The 17,208-nt window shown below is 40.8% G+C and overlaps 2 protein-coding genes across 2 annotated transcripts in view; one reads left to right on the forward strand and one right to left on the reverse strand.

Moving 5' to 3' along the window:
* The window catches only part of galnt1 (UDP-N-acetyl-alpha-D-galactosamine:polypeptide N-acetylgalactosaminyltransferase 1), a 148,647-nt gene extending 140,054 nt beyond the window's left edge, over window positions 1-8,593 (reverse strand). Inside the window, exon 1 of the mRNA XM_072575568.1 lies at window positions 8,392-8,593. The gene's annotated coding sequence lies outside the window, so the exon portion shown is untranslated. The remainder of the gene's footprint in view (window positions 1-8,391) is intronic.
* Window positions 8,594-8,979: 386 nt separating this feature from the next.
* Window positions 8,980-17,208, forward strand: part of ino80c (INO80 complex subunit C) — a 46,704-nt gene continuing 38,475 nt past the window's right edge. Inside the window, 5 exon segments of the mRNA XM_072575569.1 lie at window positions 8,980-9,185; window positions 14,446-14,473; window positions 14,476-14,540; window positions 14,542-14,670; window positions 15,414-15,524. Coding sequence (XP_072431670.1) covers window positions 9,132-9,185; window positions 14,446-14,473; window positions 14,476-14,540; window positions 14,542-14,670; window positions 15,414-15,524 — 387 coding nt within the window. The 5' untranslated portion in view covers window positions 8,980-9,131.

A 17,208-nucleotide genomic window follows, 5' to 3' on the forward strand; every position in this document is an offset into this window, starting at 1 on the left:
AAGTTCATTTTCCCACATCCACACTTTCAGAAAAATGTGAAGGTATTGGAGAATGAATAGGAGAAATTCAGAGGGATAGTTCCCAAGATGAAACACTGCAGTTGGTTGGATAGAAGAGACATTTTTCTAAGAGTCGCTGATGTACAGCATGGAAACAGACCCTTCGGTTCAACCCGTCCATGCCGACCACATATCCTAACTTAATCAGGCCTATTTGCCAGCACCCAGCCCATATCCCTCTAAACCCTTCCTATTCATATACCCATCCAGATGCCTTTTTAAATGCTGCAATTGTACCAGCCTCCACTAATTCCTCGAGCAGCTCATTCTACACATGCACAACCCTCTGCGGGAAAACGTTGCCCCTTAGGTCTCTTCTCACCCTAAACCTATGCCCTTTAGTTCTGGACTCCCCCACCTGAGAGAAAAGGCCTTGTCTATTTATTCTATCCATGGCCCTCATGATTTTATAAACCTCTAAGGCCACCCCTCAGCCTCTGACACTCCAGGGAAAACCACCCCAGCCTATTCAGCCTCTCTATACAGCTAAAGCCCTCCAACCCTGGCAACACCCTTGTAAATCTTTTCTGAACCCTTTCAAATTTCACAACATCCATTTTATACAAAGGAGACCAGAATTGCATGCAATATTCCAAAAGTGGCCCAATCAATGTCCTGTACAGCCGCAACATGACCTCCCAACTCAATGCTTTGACCAATAAAGGAAAGCATATCAAACACCCTCTTCACTATCCTATCGACCGGAGACACTACTTTCAAGGAACTCTGATAAGCTAATTACACTTTTTGTAATTAGCATATGAGAGAATGAATCAGGACCCTGTAGGAAGCATGGTCACTGAAATGACCCTAACTTTCAAGGAAACTAATCAGTAATTTGGCAGACACTACCCAGCTATTCCAAGACTGACCATGAACTGTAAGTATTAACTATTCATATCCTAATTAACCTATTAGAGTTTAAGATGTCTCTGCACATGCACAGGAGGTAGTACCTAGCAAGGGTTAATAATTAAGTGATTCTTAGTGGTTCAATGTACAAGGAAGACAGAAGACAAAAGGAGACCTTCAGTCAACAGGACAGAAGATGTACCCAGTCAATCAGCATCACCACCTGGTGTTGTGAAGGAGATCAATGGCAACCATTGCTTTTCATTTTATACTTACGATAAACGTAATAAATATGTAAAACTGAAAACATTTAGTTACCAGACCCATTCTAGTTACACATCAGGACTAGTAAAGTTTTGATAGTCTATAATTGTAATTGATGGAGGAAAAGACAAAAGTTGAGTCAGAATCAAATTACTTAACTTAGTGTAGTCACTTCAACAAAGGTATTCAGTCAGCATAGCTACTGAGGTCAAGATGAAACTAGTTCTTAGAGGTTGAAGATTACTGTTGCATTGGATACTGATAAAGAGAAAAATGGTATCCTGCCAAATGTACATACATTTATTACTCACTCATAGGACATGGGCACAGCAGCATTTGACCATCTCTTGTTGCCTTTGAAAAGATGAGCAACTTTCTTAAACAGCTGCAGCCATGCACTGTAGGTAGACCCAAAATGCCATTTGGGGAGGAATTCCAGTATTTTGATCCAATAAATGACGGTAAAGGAGTGACAATATATTTCCAAGTCAGAATGCCAACTGGCTTGGAGGGGAATTTGTAGGTGGTGTTGTCGTCATATTTCTGCTACACTTGTCCTTCTAGATAGAAATGAAGATGGGTTTGGAGTAGATGTCCAAGCACCTTATAGGTAGTATACACTCCTAGCACTAATTGGTGGGGGAGTGACAATGTTTGTCGATATGGTGTCAACCAAGCAGGCTGCTTTGTTCTGGATGGTGTCAGACTTCGAGCGCTCTTGTGGTGGCACTCATTCAGGCAAATGGAGTATTCCATCACACTCCTGACTTGTAGATGGTGGATTGTCATTGGGGAGTTAAGAGATTAGCTACTCACTGCACTATGCTCGGCTTCTGCCCAGTTCTTGTCACCAGAGAATATATTTGGCAAATCCAGTTCCATTTCTGGTCAATGGCAATTCCTCAGATGTTGATAGTGGGGGATTCAGTGATTATAACACCATTGAATGTCAAGGATGGTGATTAGATAGTCTCTTACGGAGATGGTCATTGCCTGGAATTCGTGTGGTGCAAAATGTTACTTGTCAACTCTTATGATTTACAAATAAATGAGATTCACACTACACCCATTTGGTACATTAACACAGCAAAACGTTTCTTCAAAGTGACATTGTAATCAAAACCAATAGACTCCAATCACTTTTCAAAATGCAACATTGTTTCTGTGCACCTAATGTAGATTTGACTGATCTTAAATTTGATACAAGTTTTGGAACTGTATTAGCTACTTTGTAACCACAGTACACACAAATAACAGGACAAACAGAATTCGCTTCTATAGTCAAAAATGCAATAGTTCACACAGAAAAGTTTATCTTTTTCTCCCAGTTGTATACCATATTGTTGTGGTTCTGTTCGTCGAGCTGGGAATTTGTGTTGCAAACGTTTCGTCCCCTGTCTAGGTGACATGCTCAGTGCTTGGGAGCCTCCTGTGAAGCGCTTCTGTGATGTTTTCTCCGGTACTTATAGTGGCTTGTCTCTGCCGCTTCCGGTTGTCAGTTCCAGCTGTCCACTGCAGTGGCCGGTATATTGGGTCCAGATCGATGTGCTTATTGATTGAATCTGTGGATGAGTGCCATGCTTCTAGGAATTCCCTGGCTGTTCTCTGTTTGGCTTGTCCTATAATAGTAGTGTTGTCCCAGTCGAATTCATGTTGCTTGTCATCTGCGTGTGTGGCTACTAAGGATAGCTGGTCGTGTCGTTTCGTGGCTAGCTGGTGTTCATGGATGCGGATCGTTAGCTGTCTTCCTGTTTGTCCTATGTAGTGTTTTGTGCAGTCCCTTGCATGGGATTTTGTACACTACATTGGTTTTGCTCATGCTGGGTATTGGGTCCTTCGTTCTGGTGAGTTGTTGTCTAAGAGTGGCTGTTGGTTTGTGTGCTGTTATGAGTCCTCGTGATCGCAGTAGTCTGGCTGTCAGTTCGGAAATGCTCCTGATGTATGGCACATCAGGAGCATTTCCGAACTGACAGCCAGACTACTGCGATCACGAGGACTCATAACAGCACACAAACCAACAGCCACTCTTAGACAACAACTCACCAGAACGAAGGACCCAATACCCAGCATGAGCAAAACCAATGTAGTGTACAAAATCCCATGCAAGGGACTGCACAAAACACTACATAGGACAAACAGGAAGACAGCTAACGATCCGCATCCATGAACACCAGCTAGCCACGAAACGACACGACCAGCTATCCTTAGTAGCCACACACGCAGATGACAAGCAACATGAATTCGACTGGGACAACACTACTATTATCGGACAAGCCAAACAGAGAACAGCCAGGGAGTTCCTAGAGGCATGGCACTCATCCACAGATTCTATCAACAAACACATCGACCTGGACCCAATATACTGGCCACTGCAGCAGACAGCTGGAACCGACAACAAGAAGCGGCAGGGACAAGCCACTATAAATGCCAGAGGAAACATCACAGAAGCGCTTCACAGGAGACTCCCAAGCACTGAGGATGTCACTTAGACAGGGGATGAAACGTTTGCAACACAAATTCCCAGTTCGGCGAACAGAACCACAACAACGAGCACCCGAGCTACAAATCTTCTCCCAAACTTTGTATACCATATTATTGTGGGCCTGGTTAGCTCAAATGCCTGAGCAGCTGGTTTCTGCTGCAGAGTGACATCAATCATGTGGCTTCAATTCCCATACAGGCTGAAGTTAGACCAGGAAGGATTCTCGTTCTCAACCTCTCCCATCTGAGGAGTGGTGACTCTTAGGTTAAACCATCAGCAGTCATCTCTCTGTAACAAGAGCAGCCCTATGGTCTGGTAAGACTACAGTGACTTTACCATTCAATTTATACAGATGTCAATTGATAAGTCAGTACAGCTTATTTGATAAAGTATAATTAAATTATTTGCCCTCTGTACACAACTCTGCTAAAAAATTTGGTTTCAGAAAACAATAGTCACAATGACTCACTTTCTATACTTGCACTCACCCTCCATTATTGTGGAAACACGGGTCTGATCAAAATCTTTTATTGTACAATTGTGAATGAAGAGGACAGTATGAGTGCTGCAGACTTATCAATTATGGGAATCATTAAAAATTCAATTATTTTGTATTTAACCTAATTCAGAACTAAAATCATTGACTAACTTAAAAAAAGCAATTACAATTCTGGACTCAAAATTCCATGGCTCAATACAGCAGCAAAACCCCAAGTTTATTTCAAGGGCAAAAGTGACTTTAAAGGAAAGCATTTTGCTGTGTGTTAATACTTCCATTGACACAATTCTTCTCTGTGGAGTTCTTTACATCCTGTGCTCAACAGTCAAACATGAAACAAACACAGAAGCAAGTCACAGGAATACCTTCGAAAAGCAGCTTTGTAACATTAGCACCATTATGAAAAATTCTCAATTAGATTGATAAAAAAAGTATTTTAAAACCTGTCAAAATTTACAATGCACCTTTAATTGAAATGAAAAACAGTAAAAATCAAGTGTAAGTAAACTGATTGGAAAGCTTTTGAAAACAATTGGAAATACTTTTTGTGTGAACATTTGCAATTTGTAGTATTACATTTACAGTAGTATTTGTAGTATTACACCATGGGCGGCACGGTGGCACAGTGGTTAGCACTGCTGCCTCACAGCGCCAGAAACCCGGGTTCAATTCCCGCCTCAGGCGACTGACTGTGTGGAGTTTGCACGTTCTCCCCGTGTCTGCGTGGGTTTCCTCCGGGTGCTCCGATTTCCTCCCACAGTCCAAAGATGTGCAGGTCAGATGAATTGGCCATGCTAAATTGCCTGTAGTGTTAGGTAAGGGGTAAATGTAGGGGTATGGGTGGGTTACGCTTCGGCGGGGCAGTGTGGACTTGTTGGGCCGAAGGGCCTGTTTCCACACTGTAAGTAATCTAATCTAATCTAATCTAATTTACCCTTACAGTTTACTTCCCTTTAGAAGTTATCTAATATAAATTGAACCATTTTGTAATATTTTAGAATATGGCAGCACCAAATTTACAAATAATTGACTGTTAGCCATGTTCAAAGTCAAACTTGGATGCACAAATAAATCTACTTCTATGCTTGTAAACAAGAAAAGGGAAGCAGAGTCAAGAAAATTAGTGTAGGAGGAGAATTTCAGTTTGCTTTAACATTAGGCTCAAATAATAGAAACATTCATTAGAATGCATCAGTGTTGTGATGAATCTGTGATAAAAATTGTACCTTGGTCAAACTACACAACTAGAAAGTGCATTAAAATAGGTGATATTGACTAAATGCTATGCTTAGTACAGTAGAGGTACTATATTTAGCATTCTGACTAAAAATGTCAACTTTCTACATTTGAATTGAAAACAGATTTAATGCAAGATGTACAATATCAGCTTTCTGGTTAAGGCAGTATACCCACTTGAATGAAAGATCAAATTTGTCAATTAACCCAAAAGAAAGTGTAACATCTAACATTGTATAAAAATATTGGCACTCAATTTCAAAGATCAGGAGAATTAAAGTTCATTCAGAAAAAACAAACAATACTCAACATAAATGCAGAACTTAAGCCATCGTCTTGACTCTATCCATCTTTCCCATTACAATTCTCAATCAACTGCATTATTTATTATGGCTCCCACACAATTTATGCAAATATTCAAACAATGTTTTACTTTCTGGAAGTGTCCCAATGAATTGGAAAACAGATAATAGAACATATTCAAGAATGGAAGATGATACAAAGCAGGAAACGAAAGGCTGATTAGCACAATAGCTGGATTATGGACTTTGTAAGTATTCATTCAGGAGGTTATAGGAGGATATCTAACTTACTCCTTTTTTTGTGAAGTGTAAACAAGTCATGTGGATTAAAGGGAATTTATGGATGGGAGGTACTTAGATTTCCCAAAGGCATTTGATCAGGTGACACAGCAAAATGTTACAACACAAGCAGACAGCATATTAGCTAACTAATTCAAACAACAAGCAATGTAAGGCTGAATGGATCTTTTTTTGCGTTGGCAATTTATAACTACAAAGCTACAGGGATCAGTGCTGACATCAATGACTCGAATGAAGGAACCAAATGTATGGTGCCCAAACTTGCTAATGCCTCACCGAAAGTTAATTCAGAAGAGACAATAGGTCTACGAAACAATTAGAAGTATTACGTAAGCAAGCAAAGTATTTAGCAACAGAGTATAATGTGGAAAACTGAACATGTCCAATTGTGGAGAAAGAATAGAAAAACAGCATAATATTTAAATGGAGAGAGAATATGCAAAGATCAATGGTATAGCAGGATCTAGGTATTGTGTTTCATGGATCAAAAAGTTAGTACACTGTACAGTGAGTGATCAAGGCTGCAATGGAATTAGTGCTTTTTACAAGGGAAATGAAAAGTAGGAAAATTTTACTGCAATTGCAGCTGGTTCCTGGCATCTGAAAGACAATATTGAGAGATCCATGTAGGGTTTTGGTCTCCTTGGTTAAACGAAATACGCAACTGCTAGCAATTTGGAGCTTCACATTATTGGAAGGAAGAGTTTCTTGTGAAAAAAGATCAAACAAGTTCAGGAAAACCAATTTGATGTAAAAAGAATGAAAGCTAATTTTGATGAAACAAGATCCTGAGAGCTGATAAACTTCTTGCCAGCTGATTCCTCTTGTGTGGGAGATTAAAGGACACAGCTTAACAATAAAAGCTCAACCTTTGAAGACAAAGATGAGGAAGCTAACCCCCCCCAAGACTTTGATGGTTACTAATAGGTGGAATTAGTTCTCCAGAAAACCACGAAGGCTGGATGATTGAATTTAACGAAGGCAAAGTTAGATTTTTGATCGTCAACACTTATGCTGGACAAATAGGAATGTCAAGTAGTGGCCACAAACAAAATCAGACATGAACTTACTGAATGGTGTAGCAGGCCCAAAAGGTGAGGAGCAAATAAACTTGAGGGGATCTGAGGAAATATTTTTTCATGCCAAGGGTGGTAGATAAATGGAATGTGCTACCTGAGAAGGTGGAGGTGGCAAGTACTCTAGCAACATTTAAGCAGCATCTGTAGGAGTACTTAAAAGGCTAGGGCACAGTAGGCTCGGGACCAAGTGCAGGTAAAAGGGAGTATTGTAGTTGTGTTTGTTGGTCAGCATAGACATGAGCCAAAGACCCTGTTTCCATGCTGTATGTTCTACTCTTGCTCTGAAATCTTATAGTCTTAATTTAATGGAAACAAAATGTTGAAAATTTGGGGGATTAAAATTTAATATCCTAAAATATGTTTAAGTGACAGCTACCAAATGTCAGTCATTAGATGGGCACACCAGTACTATCAGTAATCTCAAAGTTTTCTAACAGTCCAATTCCATAAAACTATAAACGTTCGCAAAAGTGCAGCATCTACTGCCACGCGAATGTAGCCAATCACTCCCAGTGGCCATTTTCCAATTAAGCCGTCTTGTGTTTTACATAAATGTAACCCTGTCCGACATACAGAAGACAACCGTGTCACAAGATATTTAACGCTTTATTCTAATCTTTGCGAATGAGATGTACGACTATTAAAATAACACTTGGCCAAATTTTAAGTTTAGCTATTTTTCCACTAAAAGTAAGCTTGGACGAAAATATTAAAGCAAAATCGCCTTGGCTACTCTTAGGGTCGGAGTTTAAATGCTGTACAGTAAGCAGTATCTGTTAATATTTTGTCAATTTCAATGTATTGCATAACCGCCAAAACGAAAACATGATTTTAGGTAATAAAGGCATAAGCTGAGGCGACACACAAATACTGAAGCTTCGCACTTATTCGCTGAATATTAGAAGCAAAGGGGTATGAAAGTTTCAACTGCAGTTCAGTGAGGTCGGAAAAGTTAAACGTGGGGAGGCAAAATATAATCATATCCGAAAAGTGTGCAACACAAAACTCATTGTTCAAACGTGCAATCTGTACTAAATCATGAAGTAGGATCAGGAGAAAGGAAAGGTATACTGTATTACAGATAAATCCCCTGCTAGTTAATACGCTCGCGTCACTTGTCGGATTTTAAAGATCATGTTGACTCACCTCCAGTGCAATTTAGATTTTTTAAAACATTTCACTTTCAGTATTAGTTTCTGTTTAGTGCAGTAAAAGGATGGCCGATTTTTTTTTCTTAGAGATTAAAAAGACGTACCCACTTCCTCCTGACAACTTCAGGTAGTGACTGTTTTAAGCCTGGCTCGATATGACACTTACCACTCTCACTGGGTGTGGGTGGATGGACTGACACTCTCCTTCCTGTTTAACAACACATCTTGATGGAGATCTCAGTCCATCAGAAGAGTGAAGAGCGGCGGCGAGTTAATAGTGAACGTCCTCGTTGGAGGCGGCCAGCCGCCGCCAATGGGGTTATTCTCCGCTTTCCTCGGAGGCTGTTGCCGCCGCTGGATTTAGTCGGCGAAGGGGGGGGGGGGGGGGTATGTCCGTGTGAGGAGAAGCAGCAGGTCACACTGGCTGGCAGGCAAATGTCTAGATCACTCCGCTCGCAGATCACTCTCCACACGGCAGAGACACGGTGCGAGGAGAGTAGGCACACACCATCCCCCCCAGCAGCAGCAGCACCATCATCATCATCACCGCCGTTGCTGCTCCTGCTCCTGCCACCGGCCTCATCACCGCCGTGACGCTAGCAAGGCCGCCCGGGTGACGCCGCGTCTATTGTGACGCGGGCTCGGCTAAGCCGCCGAACTGTTTACCGTTAACGCTCGCGTTCCGTTCTCCTCGCGCCGCGCCGTTCCGATTGGGAACCACAAGCAGCGCCACCCGGAAATGAAAGCACAGCGGAACTCTCCACGTCACTGCAGAACCCTGCTGAAAGCTGATGTCTTTATCGCTCAATACTTCCCTTCAGGCGTTCGCAGATTCCTGATGGACTTCCAACATTTCCTCTCTTTTTAATTTAAGATGACCAGTTTGGTTTGTCCTTCTCTCAGCAGATGGGATATTCACAATTCAGTCCTCAATTCTACAGATGCACACGTCAAAAACAGGTATACAAAAATGCAAACAGTTCATCGCTGTCACTTCAAATAAAAGGTGACAGTGCTTTTAAAGCCGAAAAAATCTTAGAAGTGTTTGAAATCCAAAATAAAAACAAAAAGTGCTGGCAATAAGCATAATAAGGTTTATTATTATATAATAATAGACTTGAGGGTAAGCATTGGAGACGGAGTGACATTTTGATTATAAGAGGATAAAGTGTAGAATTAGCTGCTTAATATAGGAATTTAGAAACAAGATTCAGCAATTCAGCCAGTTGTTGTTCCACCATTTAATGCGATCATATTTGATTGGGAAACTATCTCCATATATACACCTTTGTTCCATATCCCTAAGTGCACATGGTTAACACATATCTAATGATCTCACCTTTAAATTAGCACTTAACTCTAAACTTCAGCTAAAGCTTGTGAAAGACTATTACAAATTCCTACTATCCTTTATATGTGGGTGACCACACTGTCAGGCAATATTACCTACTTCTATATGCAGACAATGGAAATAATTTCTCTCTATTTGCCCAATTAGAACCTCTCTGAAAACTTTGATCAAATCACTTTTAATCTTATGAATTCCAAGGAATATAATCCTAGTTGTACAGAAAATGGTAGCTACTGTAAATCTAAAAATAAAACATCCTGGAAATGCTCAGCAGGACAGACATCATTTGTGGGGAGATAGAAATAGTTAATGTTTCATTTCCTTTCATCAGAACTGGGAAAAGTTTGAGACGTAACAAGTTATTGAACAAGTGATAGGGGAAAAGAGTTGGAAAAAGATACAAGATATTGAATTACAAAAGAGTTTGTGGTCTAAGGCCAAAGGTGGTGGTAATGGGAAAAGCAAACAAAAAGGATGCATCTGGAGAGGTCTTTCACTAATTTGTCTCTTTTTAATTTTCTGGTGATAGGCCATAAACCAACAGACCAGTAACTCCCAAAGCTTACTTCCTCATATCCTATTTCCTGTTTCATTTTTCCTGTGTCTTTGCACCACCAATTCTTTTATCACTTAATCTCTACTCTCCTCCACCCTCTACTGTCCTTACCTTTGCTTTCTTTTTCTCACCATCCAAGACACATAGTTTCTTTTTCACTTGTTAAAAATGTATTTGTAAAAATCTTTTTGCTGTTCAGAAGAAGCCAGCAACCTAAAATATAAATGCTAAATTTCTGTTCACAAATGCTGCCTGACCAGAATTTCATGTTTTTATCCCAGTTTGAGTAATCTCATTTCAAATTTCAGCCTTGGACTTTGTCATCATTCTGGTAAATCTATACTATTTTCCCTCCAAGGCTAATATACCTTTCCTAAATTGTGCTCAGCATGGGACACGTCACTCTGGGTGTGCTGTACCCTATGTCACTTATAAGCTGTAACAAGACTTATAATTCCTTTATATTTAGAGGACTTAAATGCAAGATGAACATTTTTAGTGTTTTTTTGGATGCACAATGTGATATTTTTAATAATCTATGCATTTGAGCCACTTTGGCAATTCACTACTTCTAGATTTTTATTACTCTAATCTTTATCATTTTAGGTTTAAAGAGGACCATATTAAAAATCACACCCTATTAATATTATTCAGTTTAAGCCCCTGCCTGCCTCTAATACTGAGATAATAACTTATAATGTCATTGGCTGTTCTTGATTCGAAGATGTCTACGCAGTGTCACGTTCCCACTCTGTGACTGAACATGCACATTTACAGCCCTTAGACCTTTTGACATATGGGACATGATTTACTTCATTTTCTTTCCTTTTCTGCCGCTACTTGCCTCTTCATTAACATATTCAGAGTCAAAATATGGTACAGCTTGATGGACAAGTTGCTACAATTTTGAATGATTTGTAACAAGCTCCTCTCAATCATTGAGAATGCTTCTGTGTTGCAAGGAGAGCTTCAAAGTGTCTGGTGTTTCTTTTGGCCTCCCTTGAAATGAATGTCATTCAACAGTTGTTAAAATAGTGATGGAAAACGGTAGACCAGATCTAAAAGTTGAAGTTCTAAATTGGAGAAAGGCTAATTTTGACGGAATTAGGCAAGAACCTTCGAAAGCTGATTGGAGGCAGATGTTCGCAGGTAAAGGGACGGCTGGAAAATGGGAAGCCTTCAGAAATGAGATAACAAGAATCCAGAGAAAGTATATTCCTGTCAGGGTGAAAGGGAAGGCTGGTAGGTATAGGGAATGCTGGATGACTAAAGAAATTGAGCGCTTGGTTAAGAAAAAGAAGGAAGCATATGTCAGGTATAGACAGGATAGATCGAGTGAATCCTTCGAAGAGTATAAAGGCAGTAGGAGTATACTTAAGAGGGAAATCAGGAGGGCTAAACGGGGACATGAGACAGCGTTGGCAAATAGAATTAAGGAGAATCCAAAGGGCTTTTACAAATATATTAAGGACAAAAGGGTAACTAGGGAGAGAATAGGGCCCCTCAAAGATCAGCAAGGCGGCCTTTGTGTGGAGCCACAGAAAATGGAGGAGATACTAAATGAATATTTTGCATCAGTATTTACTGTGGAAAAGGATATGGAAGATATAGATGATAAGGAAATAGATGGTGACATCCTGCAAAATGTCCAGACTACAGAGGAGGAAATGCTGGATGCCTTGAAACGTTTAAAGGTGGATAAGTCCCCACGACCTGATCAGGTGTACCCGAACACTCTGTGGGAAGCTAGAGAAGTGATTGCTGGGCCTCTTGCAGAGATATTTTTAACATCGATAGTCATTATCTTAGCCTGCTGGACACACTTTCCTCATTCCTGAAGAAGGGCTCATGCCCGAAACGTCGATTCTCCTGCTCCTTAGATGCTGCCTGACTTGCTGCGCTTTTCCAGCAACACATTTTCAGCTCATCAATAGTCACAGGAGAGGTGCCGGAAGACTGGAGGTTGGCAAACATGGTGCCACTGTTTAATAAGGGCGGTAAAGACAAGCCAGGGAACTATAGACCGGTGAGCCTGACTTCGGTGGTGGGCAAGTGTTGGAGGGAATCCTGAGGGACAGGATGTACATGTATTTGGAAAGGCAAGGACTGATTCGGGATAGTCAACATGGCATTGGGCGAGGGACATCATGTCTCACAAACTTGATTGAGTTTTTTGAAGAAGCAACAAAGAAGATTGATGAGGGCAGAGCAGTAGATGTGATCTATATGGACTTGAGTAAGGCGTTCAACAAGGTTCCCCATGGGAGACTGAATAGCAAGGTTAAATCTCATGGAATACAAGGAGAACTAGACATTTAGATACAGAACTGGCTCAAAGGTGGAAGACAGAGGGTGGTGGTGGAGGGTTGTTTTTTAGACTGGAGACATGTGACCAGTGGAGTGTCACAAGGAACGGTGCTGGGCCCTCTACTTTTTGTCATTTACATAAATGATTTGGATGCGAGCATAAGAGGTACAGTTAGTAAGTTTGCAGATGACACCAAAATTGGAGTGTAGTGGACAGCGAAGAGGGTTACCTCAGATTACAACAGGGTCTGGACCAGATGGGCCAATGGACTGAGAAGTGGCAAATGGAGTTTAATTCAGATAAATGCGAGGTGCTGCATTTTGGGAAATCAAATCTTAGCAGGACTTATACACTTAATGGTAAGATCCTAGGAAGTGTTGCTGAACAAAGAGACCTTGGAGTGCAGGTTCATAGCTCCTTGAAAGTGGAGTCGCAGGTAGATAGGATAGTGAAGAAGACGTTTGGTAGGCTTTTCTTTATTGGTCAGAGTATTGAGTACAGGAGTTGGGAGGTCATATTGTGGCTGTACAGGACATTGGTTAGGCCACTGTTGGAATATTGTGTGCAATTCTGGTCTCCTTCCTATCGGAAAGATGTTGTAAAACTTGAAAGGGTACAGAAAAGATTTCCAAGGATGTTGCCAGGGTTGGAGGATCTGAGCTACAGGGAGAAGCTGAACAGGCTGGGGCTGTTTTCCCTGGAGCGTCGGAGGCTGAGGGGTGACCTTACAGAGTTTTACAAAATTATGAGGGGCATAGATAGGATAAATAGACAAAGTCTTTTCCATGGTGTCGGGGAGTCCAGAACTAGAGGGCATAGGTTTAGGGTGAGAGGGGAAAGATGTAAAAAAGACCTAAGGGGCAACTTTTTCCACACAGAAGGTGGTACGTGTATGGAATGAGCTGCCAGAGGATGTGGTGGAGGCTGGTACAATTGCAGTGTTTCAGAGGCATTTGGCTGGGTATATGAATAGGAAGGGTTTGGAGGGATATGAGCCAGGTGCTGGCAGGTGGGACTAGATTGGGTTGGGATATCTGGTCAGCGTGGACAGGTTCGACCGAAGGGTCTGTTTCCATACTGTACATCTCTATGACTTTATGAGTTGAGAAAATTGGACCTGGCAGAGAGATACATTTACGCTACCCTGGCACAGTCTCCAGTCCATTGTAGTTAGATTTCCAGAAGTTTTGCTTGAATGCTTGTGGAACTGGCTTCACAGGGTCACTAATAGTTTTTGACAGTTCTCCCATTGAATTTGGAGGCATTATTGGTTTAATTTCTCTAGAACTCTTTTGTGTAGTTGATGTACAGTCCAGCCTTCGCTGTGGTGCAGTAACTAATAACAATTGTTCGGTACATTATAAACATTTGTTGACTGCCAGAGGTCTTTGTTGTCAGATACTCACTAGTGTAGTTTGTTGAAGCCTGAACAGGTATACCTGATCTAGTGTTGATTTCCTCAATAATGGTGGCTGCTAAAGTCTGGGAAGTACTGAAAATATTTTTAAATCTGTCCTTCAACATTCAGTGGAGTGTTTGATCGATTAGGTTTGTATTCACACACGTTTTGTTTTGGCAACATTCAGGGACAACCTTGACCCCATGAAACTCTAATTTAAGCAGAGAGCAGAAATGACAAAAAAAAGATTTGAGGACCTGATTTGGAGATGCCGGTGTTGGACTGGGGTGTACAAAGTTAAAAATCACACAACACCAGGTTATAGTCCAACAGGTTTAATTGGAAGCACTAGCTTTCGGAGCATCGCTCCTTCATCAGGTTGTGTGATTTTTAAATTTGTGGAATTCTTGAAACAATTCAATAATCACTTGGTACTATTTCGGTTAATGAATTATCAAGTAAACATAAAAACATATAAAGTTCACGTTAGTTGTTGCGAGAAAAGTCGCCATATTACTATTACTAGGGAGAGACGACTAGTGGTGGTTTAACAGCGTCTGCTCAGTGAGCCACCCAATTCCACTTTCCGTTTTAAATTCCCTCCAGACTATTCGAAACGACGCAGTGCGCATGTCTGTTCGCCAGGGAGGCGTGACGTAATCGCGCACCGGGTCGTTTCCTTGGTTTCCGGGAAACGTGAAAGGAATGGCGGCCTTGGTGGCGCCGGTGGCAGTGGTGGCATCGACCCCCACCAAACCTCGGAGCAAGAAAAGGCCGACAAGTCCGGGCAACAGCGGGGGTATAGCTGCAAAAAAGAAGAGAGTAGGGCAGGTATTTGTGAATGATGTGAATCACGAATGCATTGAAGGGAACGCCCAGGCATGTGAGCAAATAGGTTAAACTAAATCAACATTACTGTATCACTATAATGATTATGTGGCGACAGCGTGTCAGAAAAGTACACGTACGTAGGTATGAATAAAGAATGCAAGCTTCTAGAAGTCGTGAGAGTTGAAGCACGGTGATGAACATTTTTTTGCACTTGGAAATACGTCATATTCTGTTAGCATTTCGTGATGTGAAAGAAGCATTGAATAGGGTGTTATAAAGTTAGATGTCTTTAGATTGAACATAAAACAAAAATGCTGGAATGCTCAAAGTCAACAAGCATCTATGGAGGGAAACAGTTTTGACCTCTTACAGTCTACTGTCGTTAAACGTTAGATCATCCCTTTCATTCCCTCAAAATTTTTCCCTTTTGCTTGCTGACAAAAAATTAAGATTTGACTTAACTAGCAGTCTTTTTAAAAATTTCATCCTCTTGTAGGTCAGTGACCTTTTGTTTTATAATGTTCTTAGTGACATCTTATATTTACATAGTATCTTTGACAAAATAACTTGTTGGCAGGAGAGTAGCTGAGTTGATCATGCACAGTCATGATGGGCCAAAATGTCAATTGCATGGAGTATATTCTTGCAGAAGTGGGTGATGGGAGCTCTAATCTGTACTCAAGTCTTTCTTTACAGCTGAACAGTCAAGTTAATGATTTGAATGTGCACTTTTTTCCATTTAGAATGTTGTGTTGGATACTATTGGAGAGAATCAAAGTTTGGCTACAGATTCCAGTCCAGGGCATGGAGAGCCTGCAGTAAAACCTTTGATATTTAAGAATCCAAATTTTATTGTAAGTATTTTTTTTACCTGAAGTGGGAAATTCCATAGAGAATTCCTCCCCCCGCTCCCCAACTCCATTCATTCAAAATGTGTTTTCAAGTCATCATTGTCAATCAGTTTTTATGCTGAGATTTCCAAGAAATGTAAAGAGATCTTGTTTTTAAAAAAAACATTCACCCATTTGGCGAATATCTGTAACAACAAAGGTATCATCGCGGAGCAACGTAATGGTAGAAAAGCTTGTTCATTTTGCAACATGAAATGTAATAGAAGAAAGTAGTTACTCTAATTCTGTTTAACCCAAAATATGAATTTTAACATGCTGACATGTACTATGATTTTAGAATTCCCTGGCAGCTTCAAGGCTGGAGTCGCAGGTAGATAGAATAGTGAAGAAGGCGTTTGGTATGCTTTCCTTAATTGGTCAGAGTATTGAATACAGGAGTTGGGAGGCCATGTTGCGGCTGTACAGGTCATTGGTTAGGTCACTGTTGGAATATTGTGTGCAGTTCTGGTCTCCTTCCTGTCGTAAGGATGTTGTGAAACTTGAAAGGGTTCAGAAAAAGATTTACAAGGATGTTGCCAGGGTTGGAGGATTTGAGCTGTAAGTAGAGGCTGAACAGGCTGTTTTCCCTGGAGTGTCTGAGGCTGAGGGGTGACCTTATAGGGTTTTACAAAATTATGAGGGGCATGGATAGGATAAATAGATAAAGTCTTTTCCCTGGTGTGGGGAAGTCCAGAACTAGAGGGCATAAGTTTAAGGTGAGAGGGGAAGGATATAAAAGAGACCTAAGGAGCAACCTTTTCACGCAGAGAGTGGTACATATATGGAATGAGCTGCCAGAGGATGTGGTGGAGGCTGGTGCAATTGCAACAGGTGGGACTAGGGGGGTTGGGATATCTGTCAGCATGGACGGGTTGGACCAAAAGGTCTGTTTCCATGCTGTCCATCTCTATGATTCTAAAAATGAACTCATCAATAGAACCGGAAGAAATAAGCACCTAATTACAATTCTAAAATAGTGTATACCTAACTTTTTTTTTCTTTTGCTTGAGTGAAGTTAAATGGTTTCTATGTGTGTGCACATTATTTGTCAACAATATTTTATGGTTGAAATTTCACTCAATGTAAAGGATGTGAAGAAAAATAAGATTCAGCAAGAAAACTTTGGGCCTGAGAAAATAATGGATCCTTTTTCAAAATAAATGTATAAGGTGAAAAGAGTATGAAATATTTAAATTAGGTGGCAGAAAAATGGGTGCAAAAATTGATAAGTGGTGGGATGAGAATATAGTATAGCCAGTGGGATTTAGTGGAAATGTCATATTGTTAAACCAATATTCCCTGACACCTGGGATGCCAGTTGACATTTCCAAGGATAAAGAGATCCCCAGTTTTCAAGGAAGTGGTGATGCAGAAAAGGCTTGAAGTTTTACTTTTATTCACTTATGTCTGACTATTATTTATTGATTATCCCTAGTTGCCCTTGAGAAACTTGCAGGTGGTGGTGCTCCCACTTATCTGCTATCCCTGTTTTTCTGGATGGATGTGTTCATGGCTTAAGATGCTAAGGAACTTTGATGAGTTTCTGTAGTGCATCTCATTAATGGTACATACTGCTGTTGCAGAGTGTGGGTAGTAAAGTTTATTTGTAGATGTGGTGCCAGTCAAGTAGCTGCTTTATCCTGGATGG

This window comes from Chiloscyllium punctatum, chromosome 8 (genome assembly GCF_047496795.1).
Source record: "Chiloscyllium punctatum isolate Juve2018m chromosome 8, sChiPun1.3, whole genome shotgun sequence".
Classification (NCBI taxonomy): domain Eukaryota; kingdom Metazoa; phylum Chordata; class Chondrichthyes; order Orectolobiformes; family Hemiscylliidae; genus Chiloscyllium; species Chiloscyllium punctatum.